At 33.2% G+C, this 23,319-nt stretch overlaps 1 protein-coding gene across 2 annotated transcripts; it reads left to right on the forward strand.

The window, feature by feature from the left end:
- The first annotated feature begins 110 nt into the window (after positions 1-110).
- On the forward strand, positions 111-22,465 carry LOC105325915 (long-chain fatty acid transport protein 6). 2 transcript variants are annotated; one of them, XM_034469015.2, is made up of 11 exons: positions 111-262; positions 2,141-2,544; positions 2,981-3,091; positions 6,546-6,752; positions 10,305-10,463; positions 11,054-11,178; positions 13,800-13,991; positions 15,315-15,408; positions 15,543-15,747; positions 17,086-17,183; positions 21,896-22,465. In XM_034469015.2, the coding sequence occupies exons 2-11, from the start codon at positions 2,163-2,165 to the stop codon at positions 22,225-22,227; spliced, it is 1,905 nt and encodes a 634-aa protein (XP_034324906.1). In that variant the 5' UTR covers positions 111-262; positions 2,141-2,162; the 3' UTR covers positions 22,228-22,465. The 2 variants fall into 2 exon arrangements, with proteins under 2 accessions (XP_034324906.1, XP_034324905.1); XM_034469014.2 differs by lacking the exon at positions 21,896-22,465 and adding an exon at positions 19,855-20,454 and having other exon boundaries at positions 112-262.
- The last annotated feature ends 854 nt before the right edge of the window (positions 22,466-23,319 follow it).

The raw sequence follows: 23,319 nt of genomic DNA on the forward strand, positions 1-23,319 counted from the left end.
GCGACGAGGCGAGGCGGAAGCCAACCATTGACAATTCTTGTTGAATATAGCTGCTTAAAAGAATTCTGAAAAAAAAATAGAATAGGTCATAAGCAGTCATGAACTGGATGGCACGTTCATTTAAACAATATTTGTCATCAATGTTCTTCGCCTTACTTGATTTGATCGGTGTGATCCGCCAACATGTTCCTCTACATGAGTTATCGTTCTTTTTTTAACATAGCAAGTCAACTGTTGGCGTTGATAAGACGTTAAAGAAAAAGTAAGTACAACTTGTATTCATCTGCGACTGCATATTCTGTTTATTACTTTTTTAAAATGATATCTCAGTTGGGCTTTGTTTGTAAATTAATATTATAGTAGAATGTTGTTTATCACTATGTAACTAACGTTAAATCATGACCGTCTTGTCAATAGTGTAAGCCAGGTCTACTTATTCTCTACAGTATTCAGACATTGTCAACCTTCAAGGCCTTGCTTTAATAAATGCATAATATTATATACAATTGCACTCTAGGCAATACATGTACGGCCTGAATTTATTGACCTAATTCTTACAAGTTTGAACTCTTTCATATTATGGCGGGCAGTTTCTGTTAAAATTTGCTTGTTACTATATAAGATACGAATCAGACTTTCGATCATCTCTATGTTATAATTTGATTAACCACACGTGTCCAAAGTGGGGATTATGTTTGAATCAAATTTTTATGTACATGTATGTTTAAAGTTTCCAAAAAAAGGCCTCGGAACTAAACCCTCTAACCCCATCCCCTTAAGATGTCCTGCGTATATTTTCTTCCCCAAATTTTCTCCAAAAGTTTAAGAATTCCGGCGAATCATTTTTTTCCTCTTAGAAATGTTTTGGGTATAGGTCTGCCACCTTTCAACTTAAAAAAAATATGCTTCGTGTCTGTTGTGTAAAACAAGAGCGATGTTGTGCACAGATTCATATAAATCTTCAAGAATTGAAATGAACTATATGGGTTATTAAAGATTGCAGTTGTCCCCCAGTGCTGAATCTTGAAAAAAAGAATGAAAACAAATTCATATCAACAAAGATATACATGTATGTCGTCTGTTCCCGTTCTTGGCCTTATCATCATGAAATTTTATAAAACAACGAGGCTAGCAATGTGTCTATGTTTCAAAAAAATCGCCATGATATGAACGTGGTATACATCTGTACTATCTACATTTAAATACACGTACGTAGATTTATACATGCAACGTGTGTAATGACTGTTTTTTTCTTTCTGTCTGTCAGAGAACCCAATTGTTTGTAATTTAATTTGTGATGCACGTGATATACCATTATAAAAATATGTAACAACTCCAAAGAACTTTATTCTAAACACAAAAAAAAACACACACACACAAAAACCCACGTATTTTTTCTAAAAGATCTTGCTCATTGTGTGTAATGAGCTAAAGGGGAAACTTGTTAAGTGTCATTTTCTCGGTTTCTACTTGAAATCATCTGTCTCCTCTATATTTCTGATCAAAGCACTCTCATATTCCGGAAGAATAATTGATTGAGCAAATAAATGTGGACTTTACAGCTCTGCCTTGATTTTTTTTAAAATACGCATCAATATTTTATTAAACCTTGTAGATTTAAAGACACATGCATTCAGGTCTCTCTCTCTCTCTCTCTCTCTCTCTCTCTCTCTGTTTATATATATTAGCATGCAAGAAGTTGACTGCTCTTTTTTGTAAACTGAAATAATCGCTTTGACTTTAAGCTTGAATAATTTCTTCAGAAGTTTTTGATTAATCAGCGCGTTATATATTAGCATAATCAAATTGAATAAAATTTTGGTCTTATACAAATTCTGAATACTGGAGTCGCTCATGCAAGAAATAAACAAAACTTCATGTGTAATTGTTAAGCAGTAAAGACTATTGTCTTATCGTGATTCAAAACGTCTAAAAATTAGGATATGCAGATCAATCAAGAAAGTTTCGTAACTAATCATACAAAAAGAATATAGATTTTGTAAATATAATAATGTTTATCCTCTTCAAATAATAAAGGGAGGGTACTTTTTTCTTTAAAGTTCGTGTCCTTTTCTCTATTTCAGTATTCCTAACAATGTTAGTGTTTTGATATGTACCTCTTTTCATTTTTTTTTCACAGGTACGTTTCATTTTATACTTGCATGTACCAGAAATCAACCATGTGGACCGTGATTGCAGGCGCCATTACCGGGCTCTTTGGCGCCTCGTACCTCGGAATCAAATTCTGGGCGCCCTGGGTCGTCTACGATCTGAAATATATCTGGACAGTTATGATTTCTTCCGTATTACCAATGTTATCTGATATCAAAAAGAGAAAACTACCCATCGACCGCTTCCAAGAAACGGTAAAAAGGGACCCACAGAAAACCATGCTAATAGTTGAAAAATCCTCGTTTTCATACGGCGAGGGAAACGCCCGGGCCAACAAGATTGCCCATTCTGCACTTAGCCTGGGATTAAAACGAGGCGATGTGGTTGCCATCATTCTAGCGAACGAACCCGATTTTATTTGGACGATACTAGGTATTGTATAATTCTTCTGAATATTCAATTTTTGTGCGTTTTGCCATGAAGGGCCATTATGCATATGCGTGTGTTTTTGTATGATTGGTACGATCTAAAAACATTTACATATTCCAGTGTAGTTGTCTGTGATAACACTACGAATCGATTTTGTACTATACAGTCCAATAAATTCAAAAGTCGCATTGCTAGGGCGCAAGCGGGGTTTGCACACATAATATTCTGATTTTAATCGTACAACTGCTGAAATTTATGTAAAAATAAGTAATAAGGAATCATTCTTTGAATATTATGAGTTGATAATTTCGGTCGGGGAGTGATCAAATCTATCATAAAGCCCTTCGGGCTTTATTGGATTTGATCACGCCCCGACCGAAATTATCACCTCATAATTCTCAAAGAATGATTCCTTATTCCTTAAATAATATTTGAACAGGGTTGCAGAAAGTTGGAGTGCAGATGGCGTTCATTAACTTCAATCTGAGGAACGAATCATTAGTTCACGTCATCAAGGTGGCCGAGCCCAAAATGATTTTTGTGTCCAGAGGTATATTTTTTTTATATTTTGAAAATGATAATGTTGATAAATTTAAACGAAGCACATGTACGTGTAAAAAAGAACGGATGTCCGAGATTTGACAATTTATACATTATTATCCACAATGTTAATATTATCAAATTACACTTAACGTGTACTTATGCCGTGCTTACAGGACGTATCGTGTCATGCATGTAACTATACCAGCGAAGAAAAGTAAAGCAAAGCTCTCTGATGAAAGTTAATACCTTACCCACTTTACATACTTAATTTTAGGGTGGCATAATAAAATGTGCTTACATTGTAGCCTATAATTTTATAAGTATTGAAATAAAATTGCTAAAGCTTCAGTGTTGAATAATAGAATGATTACTGAAGGTTCATGTGAGCTTCTCTGATCACCTGTTGTCCGGCGTCCGTCCGTCTGTTAACTTTTCACCTTTTTTATTTCATCTCTAAAACCACTGGGCCAAATTAAACCGAACTTGGTACAAAGCATCCTTTTGAACAGAGGATTTAAAATTGTTAAAATAAAGGGCGTAACCTTTTTTAAAAGGGAGATAATTGCGAAACGTGTCTTTAAAAATCTTCTCCTCAAGAGCCACTGCACCAGAACTGCCAAATTTAAACAAAAGCTAGCCTATACTATAGTATTGTGAAGATTCTAAATTGTAACAATTGTGACCCTCGGATTAAAACTGGGGCCCCAGGCGGGATTCTATGTTTTACATAGAAATACGTAGGAAAAATGTTTAAAAATCTTCTTCTCGAGAACCACTGCATCAGAAATACCAAATTTAAACAAAAACTTGTTTCTATAGTGAAGATTATAAATTGTAAAAAATCGTGACCCTCGGACCAAACTGGGTCCCCAGGCAGGGTTCAAAGTTTAACATAGAAATACATAAGATGAATGTTTAAAAATCATCCACAGTATTCAAGAACCACTGCACCAGAAATGCCAATATTTACACCAAAGCTTGTTTCAATAGTGAAAATTTTAAAATTGTAAAAATTGTGACCCTCGGACCAAATCTGGAGCCCAAGGAGGGGTTCAAAAATTAACATAGAAATGCATATAAATTAAAAAAAAAAAATGTCTTCTCAAAAACGTCTGCAGCAGAAATGCCAATATTCACACAAAAGCTTGTTTCTATAGTGAAGATTGTAAATTGTAAAAATTGTGACCCTCGGACTAAAACTGGGGCCCCAGGCAGGGTTCAAAGTTTAACATAGAAATACGTAGGGAAAATGTTTTTAAATTTTCTTCTCAAGAACCACTGCGCCAGAAAAGTCAATATTTACACAAAAACTTGTTTATATAGTGAGAAAATTGGGGCTTGCGGTGGGGTTCAAAGTTTAACATACATAGAAAAAAATGTTTAAATATCTTTTCTGTAAAACTACAATGCTTCACTTTGTGAGATTACTTTGCAAGCATCCTTAAATAATGTACATATAATAAAGGCGTGACCACCGGACTAATACGGGGCCCCAAGAGGTGTTCAAAGTTTAACATAGAATTATATATTATGGAAATTTAAAAAAAACTTTTCGAGAACTACAGAGCTACAGTTTGTGAAATTTCTAAGCAAGCCCCTAAGATATTGTAAATTCTAAAGACCACGGAAGAATGCTGGGGCCCCAGAAGGGGTTCAAAGTTTAAAACAGAAATAGCATATGCATATTACAACTTCAAACTCTCGATGAAAGGGGCCAGACATCTGAGATAATTATCATGTATGTTAAGAGTTTCTTTGAAGGTCAGGATTAAAATCAATTTCAATCTTGTCTAGAAAGGACCGAGAAATAAAACATTAAGGAGCTGAAAAAGTTTTTTAACATGTAATATTTATTTATAGCATTCACAAGCACGTCACCAGGAAGTATGAGTATGACAGTGTTATGTGTTATTTTTAAAGCAAAAGTTGAACCGTCGAATCATTTCATAAAGAAGATGAGCGAATATGATACCGCAAATGCCCAAATGCCCGTTGTTTAAATCGTTAAATGCCACAAATTGTTAGATAGATATGTTGACTTGTCAGATTTTTTAAGTCGACTTGTCAGATATAAATGTCAGTTTGTCAGATCTTTAAGTCGACTTCTCATAAAATGATCATCATGACTAGAAAATTAATATTTTGTTATAAAAAAAAGGGTTTTTGGCTCAAACTATCATCTTCTTGTCTGTCATCATGAAATCTGACAAGTCGACATTAAAAATTTAAAAACAACACAGCATAAAGACCTGACAACACAATATACATGTTAGATACAGCAATTCGACTTAAAACCATTTTAACAAGACCTTGGACTTAGCAGGACGTAGCTATCTATTTCTTTCGTCAAAACAAGTTAAAAATGACGCGGTATCAAGTGAAATATGCACCGATTGCGTAGTTTTAGCTCAAAGCCAGACAAATCTTGTCGATTTCAAACAGCCATTATGATAGCTGAGTGGCCTACAATGAAACAGACAGGCCTACGTCATATTGCTGTTTAACACAACTACCCAAAGTCCAAGGTCTTGTTAAAATGGTTCTATTGATTAATGACTATAATATTATTTAGTCTGATTATATTTGACAAGTCGATATAAGTGAACAACAAATAAACATAATCTCCTGATATTGCTGACAAAATACATAACCTGCGAAAATGGATTAGGTAAAAAAAAATCCTTCACATCCCAAATAAATAATCAAAGAATTAAAGCATTTAATTGTTCATATCTACATCTTTCTTTTAACAAATTATTTACTAGTTGATCGTAAATAGTAAAAGTAACTAAATTATATTGTTAATGTACATCAAACGTTGAATAAAAGAAATAGCCAAATCATCTTTTATGGGAATATGAGTCTGACATCATCATGATTATCTCTTGCAGTCCATGATTTTTCTCAGGTGCTGAAGGTTTCGACAAACCGAAACTGGATTGTGTAGATTTCAGTCCTGTCTGTTTCTAAAAAGCTGTAAATTACAACCAATTTTTGTAGTACGAAAAAGAGGGAATCAAACTTATTGGATGTAAATATATGTATTTATAAACGGCATATTTTTCTATCAAGTGTGATATTAAGCCTATTTAAAGGGGCATGATTACGATTTTGTTAAAAAATCGTTCCGATTTTAATGTTTACAATGCTTCAGTAGCGCATTTTTAATCTATTAGGCAATCAAAATAAATTTGAGTGTTATTCGTTGAGATATAAGCGAGTTACAGAGCTTACAATTCTTTGCAATGTAAACAAAGCTTTTGTTGCTTACATTTTGAATATTGAAGTGAAAATTCCAGTTTTAGACTCAAAATGAATGTATTAAACGTTATATAGAAATGCATTCCTAAGGCATTGTAAATAATAAAAACAGAAAAATAAAATTTGATCCAAATCGTGACAATGCCCCTTTAAAAGGAAATTTACGGTATATATAATTTGGTTTGTAAATGTGTGTTTAGAAAAGGACATTCAAAATCCAGTTTCTGATATAAAGAATGAATTGGCTGGAATACCAATCTACCATTTTGGAGAAGCAGACGACCCAGATTTTAAGCCGCTGGATGGCGTAATTGAGGAGTCGTCTGATCAAGATGTTTCTGAAGAATTCCGAAAAGAAATCAAAATGATCGACAACTGCTGCTATGTTTACACATCGGGGACTACAGGTGACTTATAACACTTTGTTTCGCATTTGAATATTTTAATAAACAAAAGATGAAACAAAAACAATGGAAACTAGGGTATCAAAAGTATTTTCTACAGGAATTTTGATAGTTCAGAAAAGTATTTTCCTCAAAGAAATTAGTTTTCCCGTCGAATTTGAAAATCCTATGGGAGTTCTATTTTAATTCATCAGATAGTACTTTTTATTTGAATGTTTATATGTAAATGACAGAAAGTTTCTCCAATGGTTTTCTGCATGATTTGTTTAATAAATTTCAATATCTTACTCGGCAGGTGACATACTTTAAAATTTTGGAAAATGCGACTGGGGTGGATGAAAAAATTGCCTACTTGACTTGACAAAATATATCTATTTAAAAGTAATATTTTAAAGTCTTCAGTTTGTAAGATTAATCTCCATGAAGATTTGGATATACTGAGGGACACTCTCCGTAATAGAACGATTACTGAAAAAAACCCCTACTGTTACATTTTATCTATTCTTATGCGCCGGATTTACCAATTTTTAGCACAATAAAAATTTCTTTTGCACTTCCATTTATATCCCTTATGGGATTTAATTTATATTCCAAATGGGCTATTATATCCCATTTTGGCGATGCTAAAAGTTAACTGTCTTTCATAATAGTTATTTTGGTTAACCAAATTACATCATCACAAAATGTTTCGCACTGACATCCTTTTCGGGTTGACACCTACGGGTGTTCTCAAAATACTCGACATATAGACTTTAAATGACACAATGTAAAGGTTGATGCTAAGGTTCGAGACCAATTAAATCATTGGTAGACAAATGAGAATATAATTATTTTCTTTATAGAGTTTCTCTTGAATATTGATTAGTGATTTCAAACAACTTATTTAGCAGTGACCTTTGAGTTCCAACGTGAATTTAAAACACAAAAAATATTATTTTCATTTAGGGAAAATTTTTAAAACATCGCGCCCAAGGATCATGAAGCAGTTTTAGACTGAAGTCAAATTTGTTCCCTGTCTAATTGTCTACTGATTAATCACATTGAAAAATAAAATGCTATTAAAATGCGTCTCTTTATTACGTTGATGGTTACAAAAATTAAGCGATACTTTGATATATTATAAGAAGATGGGTGAATAAAGCGTGTAAACTGCCTATATGAGAATAGATAAGATACTATAAAATTAAAATATGAACAAATCTTATATTTCTTTCTAAATTATTAAAAACAATGTATATTTACTGTAATATCGATTTATAACCTTTAAATATGTTAAATATTTAGAATAAGTTAATTCAAACTTGCGTATGCGTGTCAAAACCTCCAAATAGTGTCATTTTTATTACTTCAATGCCTTTTCTTTTATAGAGTGGGCCTGGGCTCCATATTTTTGTCATACCCTAAGATTTAAAGGAAATCAAACCGATTTCAGTCAACAAAAACGTTGAGAGATGACCCACTATACTTTAAAATTTTTATTTTGTATCCCAACAATTGAAAGCTTTAGAGAAATACTACAAGTCCTTAAATTCGTGGTTGAAGTTGCATTTTGCATTTAACAATGAAGTTTGTTGTGACTGAAATGGCTCAGTGGTTAGAGCACCAGACATTAGGTAACATTATAGAGCTAGGTTTTTTAAGTTGTGGGTTCGATACCACCAAAACTTTAGAATTTATCTTTTTTCTTATCGTTTATTAAAATATTCAAAACTGAATATAGGTATAAATTGTGCTTTTGTAAAATTGTAATATAACACCATCTAGGATATTTTGTTGGATAAAAATTAATTTGAAATTGTTTTTTACGACAAAACCAAATGGGCAATTGTTGTATCTTGTTGTTCCGTGGGGGAAAACTTCTATATAGTCATTTTTCCGGGGGGGGGGGGGACTGCTCTATAGCCATTTTTCCGGGGGAAAAGATGGCTAGGGGGAAAATGCACTATATAACACCGGATTTACCATTTTTTAGCACAATAAAAATTTCTTTTGCACTTCCATTTATATCCCATATGGGATTTAATTTATATTCCAAATGGGCTATTATATCCCATTTTGGCGATTGGTCCCAACCTGCTAAAAGTTAATTGTCTTTCATAATAGTTATTATGGTTAACCAAATTACATCATCACAAAATGTTTCGCACTGACATCCTTTTCGGGTTGACACCTACGCGGGTGTTCTCATAATTCTCGACATATAGACTCTAACTGACACAATGTAATTAAAAGGTTGATGTAAAGGTTCGAGACCAATTAAATCATTGGTAGACAAATAAGAATGTTATATAATTATTTTCTTTATGGAGTTTCTCTTAAATATTAATAAGTGATTAAACAACTTATTAAGCAGTGACCTTTAGGTTCCAACGTGAATTTATTACCCAAGAATGATTTTTTTTCATTAAGGCAAAATTTTTAAAACATCGCGCCCAAAGATCATATAGCAGTTTAAGACTGAAGTCAAATTTGTTCCCTCTCTAATTGTCTACTGATTAAAAAATTGAAAAAATAAAATGCTATTAAAATGCGTCTCTTTATTACGTTGCTGGTTACAAAAATTAAAGCAATAGGAGCTGTATTTCTTAGAATTTTATTTTGCTGCAAAAACTTGCTAGTATGCTAAGTCTGCATGTAAACTACACTTTTATGATAAATTAGGTTGGAAAAAATCATAATTTTTGTCAGAAGAAAGATTTCTCTTCTAAGAAATATATAGCAGTTCAATTGTACAGGACGACAATAATTCAATTTTGCTTCAATTAAGGCTTCTTAAAGGTTTTCCCCGTTAATAAACCATAATACTTTTTGTCATTTTAGTAGAAAATAACATTTAAACAAAGTTCATGAAAAATTCATGAACATTTTTTGCGTCCAGCAGCCAGAACAGAAAAAATAATGAGATAATATTCACATATGACATGACATTATACATTTTAATGGATATACCCCCTGCATGCGTACGTGTACTTATTATACATTTATAATGCCAGCTTGATTTACACAGAGATATTGACACATATATCCTATGAATAATTACAAAATGTGTCCCCAAAAATGTTTTTATTTACAATAAAATTAGTTTTTTGTGAAAAAATATTGCAGCATGAAAATTGCAGTTCATATTGCTTTAAGCGATGCTTTGATATAATATAATTTTATGAATGGTTGAAATTTTGACTTGAGTCTAAAAGTGCTTCATGATCCTGAAGCCAGCTGTCTGTAAATAAGACCTACCCATAATTGTGATTTTTCACCTCATAATTTTTTCTTTGGAAATGACACCAGGGTCAGTGTTCTTGAGTTAAATGGAAAGAGGGTGTTATGGACTTGTCTTGTCCGGTTCTCATGGTGTAAATTTTGTATTTGCTGCCACCCGGTAAATTACAACATGACAGATTATTGTGCATTTAGTAATAACGATTAATGCATAAAAATTTGCTTTTCTTTAGATTGGTAAATAAATTTAATCTACCGAGGTAAAAAAATAGACATTTTACCTTAACAATCTGTTCTTTAATAAATCTGTTTATACTGAATGTTTTTCTCCTTTAGGCTTACCTAAAGCAGCTTATATTCCATATGAAAAAGTCGTAAAGGCTTCCTGGGCCTTGGCAGCATTGAATATAAGCAAGGACGACATTATTTACACGTCACTTCCGCTCTATCATTCAGCTGCCTCTCTACTTACTGTGGAAAATGTAATAAGAACGGGTATGTTGTTCAGGAGACAAATGTATAACTAAAAATGTCTGACAGTGTATTCATCAACTGGCTTGTTATATCCCTTCCCTTTTGAGTATTCATATCTGTAAATTAACATTTTTGTCTATTTTTAACAAGAGCTTGGACCTTGGGTAGTTGTGTCAAACGGCAATGTGACGTAGGCTTGTACAATGTATATTTTATCGTTGGCCACTCAGAAATGGCTCTTTGAAATCAACAATATTTGTCAAGCTTTTGAGCTAAATCTACGCAATCTGTGTATATTGCGCTTGAAACATTGAAACCAGCGTCAATTCAACTTGTTTTGAAGCAAGAAATAGATAGTTACGTCCTACTGAAAGTCCAAGGCCTTGTTTAAATGGTTCTATCTTATATACAAAATCTTATTTTTTACTCTGATGAAGATTTCATTGTTTGACCCCCCTCCCCACAAAAAAATAGCCTTTTTGTTTACTATTTTGTTGAGATTTGAAAAAAAACTTTACAACCCATACCGCTCACTTAGGCACCAATGGATTTCGATCATGTGAGTCAAACGCTGTATGCAAACTAGACTTAACGACTATTTATTTACACAGGAGCAACAGTGGTGCTCAAGAAGAAGTTTTCCGCCTCTCAGTTTATCCGGGACTGTCGGGACCACCGGGTAACTGTAGTGCATTATGTCGGCGAAATCTTGCGATACGTAGCTGCCACGCCCCCGGTAAGTGGTTCCCTGTCTAATCTTTTTCCAATTTTCGTGGATTAAGGATTACGTTTACTCAGAATGAAAAAAAATTCCACTGATGATAATCAAAAACTATCTATTGTGTGTTATAGACCTTACATTGTAGTGTTATTTTTCACTTCCAAAAACGTAGGTCAATGACCTACTTTTTGAGTAAACGATCATTGAATATTTTTTGAAAATATAAGAAAAATCCTTAACAATTTTACACTAAGATTGAGATTTTCTTAGTTGTGAAAATAATACAAATTGCTAAACTCTTTTTAAAATAAAGTTTACCAATGACAAAGACACCAAATTACGGAAGCGTATTAGTGCCACTCTATATATATTTTTATTTTTTTAAATTCCAACTTTAATCTTGGAATTTCCAATTTTAAAGTTGGAATTTCCAACTTTAAAGTTGATTTTTCCAACTTTAAAGTTGATTTTTCCAACTTTAAAGTTGGAATTTCCAACTTTAATCTTGGAATTTCCAACTTTAAAGTTGATTTTTCCAACTCTAAAGTTGGAATTTCAACTTTAATTTTGGAATCTCCAACTTTAATCTTGGAATTTCCAACTTGAAAGTTGGAAATTCCAACTTTAAAGTTGGAAAAATCAACTTTAAAGTTGGAATTTCCAACTTTAATCTTGGAATTTCCAACTTTAAAGTTGGAATTTCCAACTTTAATCTTGGAATTTCCAACTTTAATCTTGGTATTCAATTCAACATATTTATTAATTGTTCAGGTTTATCATGCACATACTACCGTATATGTATGTGTTAACTAAAAATTCTTTATTGAAAATCGCAGAATAGATTATTGTTTACATATAATCACTTTCCTAAATGTTTTTCAGTACTATGCTTCATTATGCTTAATCCTTGTAATTCTTTTATTTATTGAGGATTTTTTAAATTTATTTTATATGTATATGATACAATCAAGCAACCTTTTATACACATATATATTGATTATGACATAGTTATTGTTTTCATGGAATTCAAAAAATAAAATTGAAATTATAATTATGACATGTTCTATTATTTCCAGTGAGTTCGAGTTGTTGTATTATTATATTGAGTTCTTCTTGAAAGCGAATGAGCCCCCCCCCCCCCCCCATTCTTTTTATGAGTAAAGCCTAATTCACACTGAACAAAAAATCATAGTATATATCTATCTATCTATATATATAAATATAATAAAAATCAACTCTAAAGTTGATTTTTTCAACTTTAAAGTCGGAAATTCCAAGATTAAAGTTGATTTTCCAAGATTTAAGTTGGAAATTCCAACTTTAAAGTTGGAAATTTCAACTTTAAAGTTGGAATTTCCAAGATTAAAGTTGGAAATTCCAACTTTAAAGTTGGAAATTCCAACTTTTAAGTTGGAAAAATCAACTTTAAAGTTGGAAATTCCCAGATTAAAGTTGGAATTTCCAACTTTAAAGTTGGAAAAATCAACTTTAAAGTTGGAAATTCCAACTTTAAAGTTGGGATTTTAAAGAAAAAAAATACAAAGTGGCACTAATACGCTTCCGTACCAAATAGATACAAAGCATCAAGTTTTTATTCACAATTTTTATAAATATTCCTGTCCGAATTTCCTCTACCAGTTTTTAAATCACTACCCATTTTTTATTCAAATTTAAAAAATATTGAATGATGATAATACTAAAACATTTGTACTATTAAACTAAGTTTATTGAACTCACTCTGCTGGAATGAAATTTATATGAGGTCAGTGATCAAAATTTTGAGATATGGTGTATTTTATCGTTTTTGAGCATTTTTTAATATTTTTCTAGTATGTGCCATACAATTATCTAAATGAAAAAGTAGGATAAAACCAACAATAAATATGCAAAATTATATATGTTAACTTACAAATTTAATCTTAACTTTAAATAATTTAGTACTACCAAATATATTTCAGTGAAAAACAAAATCTGAAAAATGTAAACTAAATTCCTTTGTTTTGCAAAAAGCACAACTTTGTTTGAGCCTAATTCAATAAATAATATAGTAAAAATATCAAATGTATGTCAATAATAGTTCATATCATAAATACTTTTTGTGTTTAAAACACATTTTACTCATGCAATTGAACTTTAAAAGAATCCGAATTTGAGAACTCAAACCCTGAGTAAATAACGTTCTTAAGTTAAAAATTGAAATCTTAATTTCAAGGATACGTGATTTCGTGTTTGAATGACCAATGAAGTTTGTTATTTGATAAATTGCACTTTATTGAGCATTTAATTTTGTGGTTTAATTAATTTAAACAACGAAATCTACGAAATTAGTATTCGACAAATATTGAGGAAATCATAGTTTAACCATGTATTTGTCAGTTTGGTGACATATCTAGTTGATGTCTAAATATATATATATGTAGGATCCATCTTCATATTATAATGCATGTGCATTGTACACATATGTATCGGAGATTCCGTTGGAGCCAACACACATCATTATCGTGACGGTCTTCAATGAAAATTACTTTTCATTATGTTGAAAAAAAAAAGTTTATGTTGAAGAAATAAAGATCGTATACCTGTAATCATTCTCATACATAGACATTTTATTATAAGTTATATACATGTGTCTTCAGAGTAGCTCTGATTCGGACCACTGTATACGGTGTGCTTTTGGGAATGGATTGAGGAGGGATGTGTGGAAAATTATGTCGGACAGATTCAAAATACCCCATATCTACGAGTTCTACGCGGCTACAGAAATGCCTGTGGGTATGGTGAACATCTCAAATAAACTAGGCGCCGTCGGTCGTATGTCCCCTTTATTGGTAAGATTACAATCAAATCGTTTATTTTAAAGGTGGTATGAGACACCAACATATTGTGACGTGCTTTCTATCGAAATTAAACAATAAAATTGAGTTTGATTTCTTCTTTCACAAGTATGTTTCATAACTGTTTCGGGTTTCGGTAGCAAATCAGTACGTCATGAGTTCGAATCCCGCTGGGACTTTAAAATTTTTTTACCCTTCCCCCCAAAAAATTAAAAAAAGCATTTTTGGGGCAAATATTGTAAAATTTAAAACTTCTAAACCGGAGAAAGAGTTTTGATTATAATGTACTTTTATCCACATGAATATCATCAGGTGTCCCATACCACCTTAATAATCTTCAGTTTTTCAATCACACAATTTTCACCATTTTCAATGTCCGACAAAAGACGGATATAGATCCAATTTCTATTACATGAATTCATTGGGTTAGTTTTACACGAGCTGGATGTGCGGTGTAATGACTGCAAAAAAGTGAAAGATGATGAAAACCGCACATCTTATATACCAGAAAATTGTTTTTTAAAGTGTAATGGAACATATATCAATATTAATGTGGGTTAAAGTACATTATAATTAATGAAAATACTTTCACTGGTTTCGAATTTTTAAATTTCACAATATTTGACCATAAGACAAGTTTTGAATTTTTTAGAAAAGTAAAATTTTTCAAATACCCAGTGGGTTTCGAACTCATGACTTACAGATTCGTAGTGAAACCGCTAACCCACTACGAGTTGAAATTTGTTTGGGAAAGAAACTATAAAATTACACTCAATTTTACAGTTGATTAAATTGTTTATTATGATAAATTATTATAGTACATCACAACATGGAGTTGTTGTCCCCTATGCCTACCACCTAAGGACCGTTTTAACAAGAGCTTGGACTTTCTGTGAGGTGTTACCATCTAGTTTGCTCATCTAAACAAGCTGTCAAATATTGACCTGCTTTCTTCTAATTCTATGAGAAGCTCATTAATATTCATAGACTGTCAAAATCGGAATATTTTGCCAAGATCTGCTCTGCTGTGTGAAATTGATGTGTTTCAGCGAAATATACATATCTGGGTGAAGTCTGGCGTGTGTCATTGCGTTCAATATATTCATATCTATTAGCCAATGACTGGACAGTTAACCACGAGTTAGCCCCGCCTTCGTCAAATCGGAGTTTGTCACGTACTGCCCAAAGTCCAAGCTCTTGTTAAAACGATTCTAAGTATCATAATCAAATGATAGTTGGATGATATGTGAAAAATGCATTAAGGTCTCTTAATATATATATTCTTTGAGATTAAATACCGCTACTGTTTTATTCTAGAAAATGACCTTGCCAAGCGAATTCGTCCTATATGACCAAGCAACCGAAGACGTTGTGAGAAACAAGGATGGATTGTGTGTTTTGGCCCCTCTTGGTGAGAGAGAGAGAGAGAGAGAGAGAGAGAGAGAGAGAGAGAGAGAGACATGACTCAATTCATCGATGCAATATTTCCCGCTGGAGAACTTTATCGTCGTATGAATCTTTGGCGTATGAATCTTTCATTGCTAGATACACCTGGACTGTTGCTGTTGAAGTTAAATGAAAGACGCCGTATGACGTTTGAGGGATATAAAGGAAAAGAGTCCGAACGGAAAAAGAAATTGGTGCATGACGTCATAGTACCCGGAGACTGTTACATCAACACGGGGGACGCCTTTACACGAGATAAGGACTATTTCGTGTATTTTGCAGACAGACTAGGTGACACATTCAGGTACAGTCTAAACGACATAGGTGTAGTGTCATAAGTGATGACATCTAATCATTTCTCAGAATTCTCTCAACTGTAAAGGGGTATATTTATTAAAAACACTAAGTTTGTAAAAACGGAAGTACGTGTGTATAAAGGGACTCAATTTCTGTAGAATTTTAGTGATTATCAATTCAGGATTGACGAATGTATTATGTCACATTGACAGCTTTTGTCTTCTTTATAAAATTTACATTATATGTAACGTTTATAAGTTGAGAAATTGTAATTTTATGAATATGATAGGGTAAAAACTAAAATGACGCTTACGTGTTACTGAGTTAACTTATTGCTGTTTGTAAACATGAATTAATAAAAGCGGGGTAGCAGTCAGAGGAGTCTCGACTCAAATTATGACTCCACAATAAAGCTTTATTGGTTTGTACTCATTCCATAATTGTAATCATATTACAGTAAAATAAGTTGAAACCAATAAAGCTTAAAATGCAAGCAGTCTCCCTGCCCTGACAGGGCCATCTACGAGCTATCGTGATACTCGGGGGACGTGCCCCTCCAGTGTTGTCGGTCTCTTTTTTATTTTGAGGGAGTGTCATTTTATGAGGTACACAGCAAAATTTTACACAACATCAGATAGAAGCATGCATCATTATTTGATGAATAAGGATTCGTTCTTTGAGGTAATACTCAAATAATGATTCCTTATTCCTAGAATAATGATGCACGAGGCAGTGTTTATAATGGTCGGGACCTATTCAAAACCCAATAAATCCCGCGGGGCTTCATAACAAACCCATCAATTTTCCCTGCTTGATACTGTCATTTTAACAGAGTGTGATCCAATTTTGCGGATCACCACACTGTGTTTTTCCGATTTTGTATCACCTCTCTCTGAAACTGATGACGTAGTATGCTTCGCGTCTCGTTTGATCTGATGATACGCGCCTGACAACTTGACGTGATCCGACCATATTGATATACTATTATAATATCAATACGCCATCGATACAATGTATTGAACTATACGTCACAAGTTTGATTCCTAGTGTAACCACACACAAAGACACGGTGTGTGTGTGTGTGTGTGGGGTTTTTTTTTTTTTTTTTTTATCAATAAATGGTTTCTTAATCTCATGGGTTTATTTTGTATGATAAAATACTATTGAGTGAACTCTTAGAACTTTAATTTGGTTCAGTTTATGAATTCACGGGAACTCTGAACCATCAGTTAAGCCACCAATTAGTGAAATTTCAAATTATTATGAAACTTCTCTGTCAATTATTTTATTTGATTGTGAATACTGTCTAGGACCAATTTCATTTTCCTATTTTTTGGGTAATTAGATGGAAAGGGGAGAACGTATCCACCACAGAAGTCGCCAATATCCTCGTGGAACTGGACATTTTAACTGATGCGTGTGTATATGGTGTCGAGATTCCAGGTTTGACTTATTGTTATGATAAACTGTTAGATGTTTTGTGTGACTCTTACTTGATATGATTATTTAACTTTTACGACGCGCGATGTTACAACGCACTTTACAAAATCACGCACTTTGAAGTTTTTTTTCAATGTACATTTATTTTCATTTGGCGCTCTTGGATCTCTATTAAACAATGCACATTCTCAAAGTATACAATACAACCCCTAAGGTGCGGATGCCGGCTTAAAGTATGGTGGAGTAAAGAAAAAAATATTATTGGACTGTTTCAACTGACTTTACCCAGAAACAGGTCGCGATTTTTGCAAATTGTACACAGTTTTTATTAATCGGCATACTGGGTGACCGTTTATTAGAAATCTCAATTAGTTTCAAAGTGTTTGAATATTAATATGCAAGACGTTTATGGATAAGGAGAAAATGCAAATCATAATTATCACTGTCTTTCGTGCAATACATAGTTTTTGTATATACTTGTTATGAATTATACTACTGTATACAGAGTTATTTTCGCCAAGCGTGATTTTTGCCCTTCAACACTGGAATTCACCCAGTCTTAAATTCGCCCGCTGACAACGAAGGCAAAAGGAACGAAAATAAAAAATAAAATGGCGGCGAATATATCCGTGTATACAATGTAAACAGTCGGATCTACCTTTCTCCCGTCTCTGCAGCAAAGGATACCGACTCCTTTATACATAGAAAGTGATTCTTCTGTGCCACAAGTAATAGCTTTCGAAAAAGCTTGCCTGACTTAACATATTTATTCAATGGAAGCATGCATGTTTAAATAAGGTTATTTAATAAGAAATTAATTTTAATTTTTCGCTGCTGATCATAAATTCTAGTGCATGTACACGTATATCACTTGAAATTAAATTATTTCATAAAACGTCCAACCATAGGAAATACATGTAGGAAAGGATATTCAAGCACGTATTGTTTTTGAAAGTGTGTGGGGGCACCTTCATCCAAAACATCTTGACAAGCAATTAATAAATGGGCGAATTCTCAAAATCATGAAAAAAAATCCTAATTGTAACTTCAATTCAATAAGATTCCTTACTTTCAGTTTCAATTATTACATGCTCCGACGAAAGTGGAGTGGGGCAAATCAATGATATTTCCATTTATGTTATATGTAAAGTTAAGAAAAGTGCCTGCTGCAAAAAAAGGGGGAAGCAGCACCCCACTCCCCACCCTCGGTGTTACGTGCCTGCGCTGTATACACATGGTGTGCTGGAGTATTTTTCTGTGATCCCAATTTGGACTCGGCAACTAATCGGCGCGCAAAAACTATAAATGAGACATTGTGGCGCGAAGTCCTGCTTTACCATTCACGCAACGGCTGAGATCTCGATCCGATGGTTTGAATGAACTCATCCATTGGCATTGATCCATGGGGAGGGGATCCAATGAATTTTTTGACATTTGTTTTGTAACAACTACATACTTTTACTTTGGATCGAATATTTGGAAGAAATCTATCAAAATAACACACACACTTGACTAGCAATTATTTATTGCCTGTACATTTAGTAAGACACACAAGTTTTGTGCCCCTTTCAAGATAATGAAATCGCCCAATTGATCGAAAATCGGGTCACACCCCACTTCGGCGATTTAGTTCAATATATATTTGTTTTAATCCAAACTGATGATTCTTTGGTAATGATGACAATCCAACACCAAATATTACTTACATTATACCGTAATAGACAATATGTAACGACTTGTTGCGATGACTCCCCCCTTCCCCCCCCCCCCTTTTCCACCGTTCAAATTTGGCTAATCTATTTTTAAATCAGGATAACACACGTGCATGGTGAACAGCCCTTTTACTTGAAAACTCTTGCTCACTGATGTAATTACATCCCATATAACATTCTTATCAATTGTGAATGTAAATGCTGACACATTTTCAATGCATCGGTTAATCTTTTTTGTGAAAAATCTTAATATTGCTCGCTCCCATTGTCTGTGCTGTTTCGGAGAAGGCAACTTTTAAACCTTAGATATGCCCGACGTCATGACGTCAGGCAATTAGGGGCTTCTCGTTGGTCAGGGATTGTACTATAGTATACGGTGATTCCGTTTCAATAATCATGAAATTCGTAAAATATAATAAAATAACTAATGACGTTTAGTGATTAAGAGGGCTAAATGATACTGGCCATTGTTTAGGCTAAATTTATCTCATTTGGACTAAGAGCTCTGTATGAAGATGGGAGAAAATTTCAAATTTTTAAGCTAAAATATTTGGATTTTTTCTTTCCTCATAATTATAGTTTATGGCAAAAAATATCATACATGTATTTATAAGTTTAAGGCAGATTTGATGGTTAATTTGTTGACAATACTGCCATCATAAGTATTAAAGTTGATCTTGTTTTGTTATTTTCGACCGAACGGTTAAAGAAAATAGAATAATGAAGCTTGCTACGTGTATGTCACAGTTTTGAAACATGCATATCATACATGTATTTATAAGTTTAAGATGGTTATTTTGTTGACAGTACCGCCATCATAAGTATACAACTAAGTTGATTTTGTTTTATTATTTTCGGCCGAACGGTTAAAGAAAATAGAATAATGAACCTTGCTAAGTGTATGTCACAGTTATGAAACATGCATTTCGTCATAATTTAAATGAAACATAAATGTTTTTCAGACAACGAAGGAAAAGCTGGCATGGCGGCTGTAAGCCTAAAACACTCCCTTAAAACCGATGACTTGTCTCTGACTCAGGAACAAATAAAGGCCATTGCCCAAATCAGTGAGAAACATTTGCCCTCTTATGCTAGACCCAGATTCATCAGAGTCGTGAAAGAGTTTGAATACACCAGTACCTTCAAGCAAAGCAAGCTGAGACTGAAGCAAGAGGGTTACGACCTAAACAAAGTAGATTCGCCTGTTTATTATCTGAATTGCAAAGAAAATACATACAAGGAAATGACTCCAGAGATTGAGAAACAAATAAATTCTGGAGTTATCAAAATGTAGACAGTTCTTGTCATGTTTTTGGTATGCGATATTTGGAATAATAAACAGACTTCCAGATGAATATTTTATTTCGAATTAAATGAAATGGGGAAGGATAAGAAATGTAGTATGCATCTTTTTGAAGGAGTGTCGATTTGTATATTTCTATATTCTATCTATAAGTATTATTTACACCTATTTAATTATATTTTTGATATCATTGTAATTTTGTGAGATTCTACCTCAGTCGTACTCAGTCTACTCAAATGAATAAAATCAGAATATCATACATGCATATATTTTTCTTTTTTTATTGTTCACATATCTACAAGGAAGTCGGGGGTTATCTTTCAAATTTTAGCGTCATCTCAACCACATGATTCTCTTAAGTCGCAAACACGGTTATCACTTCTACTATTTTTCGTAAGGAAATTAGAAATTGTTGGTTTATTTTATTAGCTTGTTCCAAGGAATCCTTAAGCTTTTTCGTATAATCACTCAATGTCGAAGGATTCAAAACTTACTTTCCTTAACTATGCATAATGCTGTATCACTAACGGCTATTTTATGAAGTTTAGTCCCCGAAAAAGTTTTGAAATGTTTTCAAGATCTTGTAAATGAGATGTGCCTACATGTAGATTAATGAATTCAAAATATAAATTCTTTCAATGATGCTTCATAAACAAACCTTTTTGAAATAGTGTGTTGTAGCTTATACTTTTGGTAAGCACAGAAATTAAGAATATGAAGGAAATAAGTAACAAACCTCAGATTATTGTCCATATTTCACTAAGGAAATATATCTAGAATGTGAAAAGTCGCTCCGAAAATGGCATTGAACAAGCTTTTGACCCCCATGTCAAATTGATTATAGGTATCGGGGTTACTTTTATCTTTTATTATACTTTTATGTTAAAAACTGAAATCTGATTGGTTTAGACGCAGTTGATAATCCGTTCTATTACCCATAGCGTTAGCAACGCACTTGGCAACGGGTAACACAACAAATTTTACATGCGCGTGAATTATGTGTAAAATTCATGTCATTCCTATATAAAAGCAGTGATGTTTTCTTTAAAATTAAGACATTCAGTTTAATAAAATAAATAGTGCCTGTTTAGGAGGGTAAGAGTTGAAATTGACACCCCTCGAAAAATCTTTGTCAACCTCCGCTTCGCATCGGTTGACAATGGTTTTCTCGGGGTGTCAATTTCAACTCAAATGATACTGGCCACTGTTTAGGCTAAATTTATCTCCGTTGGACTAAGAGCTCTGTATAAAGATGGGAGAAAATTTCAAATTTTTAAGCTAAAATATTTGGATTTTTTCTTTTCCTCATAATTATAGTTTATGGCAAAAAATATCATACATGTATTTATAAGTTTAAGGCAGATTTGATGGTTAATTTGTTGACAATACCGCCATCATAAGCATTAAAGTTGATCTTGTTTTGTTATTTTCGACAGAACGGTTAAAGAAAATAGAATAATGAAGCTTGCTACATGTATGTCACAGTTTTGAAACATGCATATCATATATGTATTTATAAGTTTAAGATGGTTAATTTGTTGACAATACTGCCATCATAAGTATACAACTAGATTGATTTTGTTTTATTATTTTCGGCCGAACGGTTAAAGAAAATAGAATAATGAACCTTGCTAAGTGTATGTCACAGTTATGAAACATGCATTTCGTCATAATTTAAATGAAACATAAATGTTTTTCAGACAACGAAGGAAAAGCTGGCATGGCGGCGGTAAGCCTAAAACACTCCCTTAAAACCGATGACTTGTCTCTGACTCAGGAACAAATAAAGGCCATTGCCCAAATCAGTGAGAAACATTTGCCCTCTTATGCTAGACCCAGATTCCTCAGAGTCGTGAAAGAGTTTGAATACACCAGTACCTTCAAGCAAAGCAAGCTAAGACTGAAGCAAGAGGGTTACGACCTAAACAAAGTAGCCTCGCCTGTATATTACTTGAATTGCAAAGAAAATACATACAAGGAAATGACTCCAGAGATTGAGAAACAAATAAACTCTGGAGTTATCAAAATGTAGCCAGTTCTTGTCATGTTTTTGGTATGCGATATAAAAATTGGAATAATAAGCAGACTTCCAGATGAATATTTTATTTCGAATTAAATGAAATGGGGAAAGATAAGAAATGTAGTATGCATCTTTTTGAAGGAGTGTCGATTTGTATATTTCTATATTCTACCTATAAATATTATATACACCTAATTATATTTTTTGATACCATTGTAATTTTGTTAGATTCTACCTCAGTCGTACTACTTGAATGAATAGAATAAAAATGTTATACATACATATTTTTTTCTTTTTAGCTCACCTGAGCTGAAAGCTCAAGTGAGCTTTTCTGATCACATTTTGTCTGTTGTCCGTCTGTCCGTAAACTTTTCACATTTTCAACATCTTCTCAAGAACTACTGGGCCAATTTCAATCAAACTTGGCATAAATCATCCTTAGGCAAAGGGGATTCAAAGTTGAAAAAAAAATTAAGGGCCACATCCTTTTTTCAAGGGGAGATAATTAGAAATTAATGAAAATTTTTGAGAAATTTTCAAAAATCTACTTCTTAAGAACCATTAAGCCAGGAAAGCTGAAACTTGTGTGGAAGCATCCTCAGGTAGTGTAGATTCAAACTTGTGAAAATCATGATCCCTGGGGTTAGGGTTGGGCCACATTGGGGGGGGGGGGGTGTTAAAGTTTTACATAGGAATATATAGAGTAAATCTTTAAAAAATCTTCTTCTCAGAAACTAATCAGCCAGGAAAGCTGAAACTTGTGTGGAAGCATCCTCAGGTAGTGTAGATTCGAAATTGTGAAAATCATGACCCCCAGGGGTAGGGTGGGGCAACAATGAAGGGTCGAAGTTTAACATAGGAATATATAGAGTAAATCTTTAAAAATCTTCTCCTCAAAAACTAATCAGCCAGGAAAGCTTAAACTTGTGTGGAACCATCCTAAGGTAATGTAGATTCAAAATTGTGAAAATCATGATTCCAGGGGTAGAGTGGTGCCACTTGGGGGGGGGGGGTGTTAAAGTTTAATATAGGAATATATAGAGTAAATCTTTAAAAATCTTCTCCTCAAAAACTAATCAGCCAGGAAAGCTTAAACTTGTGTGG

The sequence above is a fragment of the Magallana gigas genome, chromosome 6, assembly GCF_963853765.1.
Source record: "Magallana gigas chromosome 6, xbMagGiga1.1, whole genome shotgun sequence".
Classification (NCBI taxonomy): domain Eukaryota; kingdom Metazoa; phylum Mollusca; class Bivalvia; order Ostreida; family Ostreidae; genus Magallana; species Magallana gigas.

Bases quoted from the DNA above. Each gene is read 5' to 3' on its own strand.
- LOC105325915 (XM_034469015.2), top strand. From the start codon at position 2,163: ATGTACCAGAAATCAACCATGTGGACCGTGATTGCAGGCGCCATTACC. The intron at 2,545-2,980 runs GTATTGTATAAT...ATATTTGAACAG, and splicing joins TTTTATTTGGACGATACTAG to GGTTGCAGAAAGTTGGAGTG. The intron at 6,753-10,304 runs GTGACTTATAAC...TTTCTCCTTTAG, and splicing joins TTACACATCGGGGACTACAG to GCTTACCTAAAGCAGCTTAT.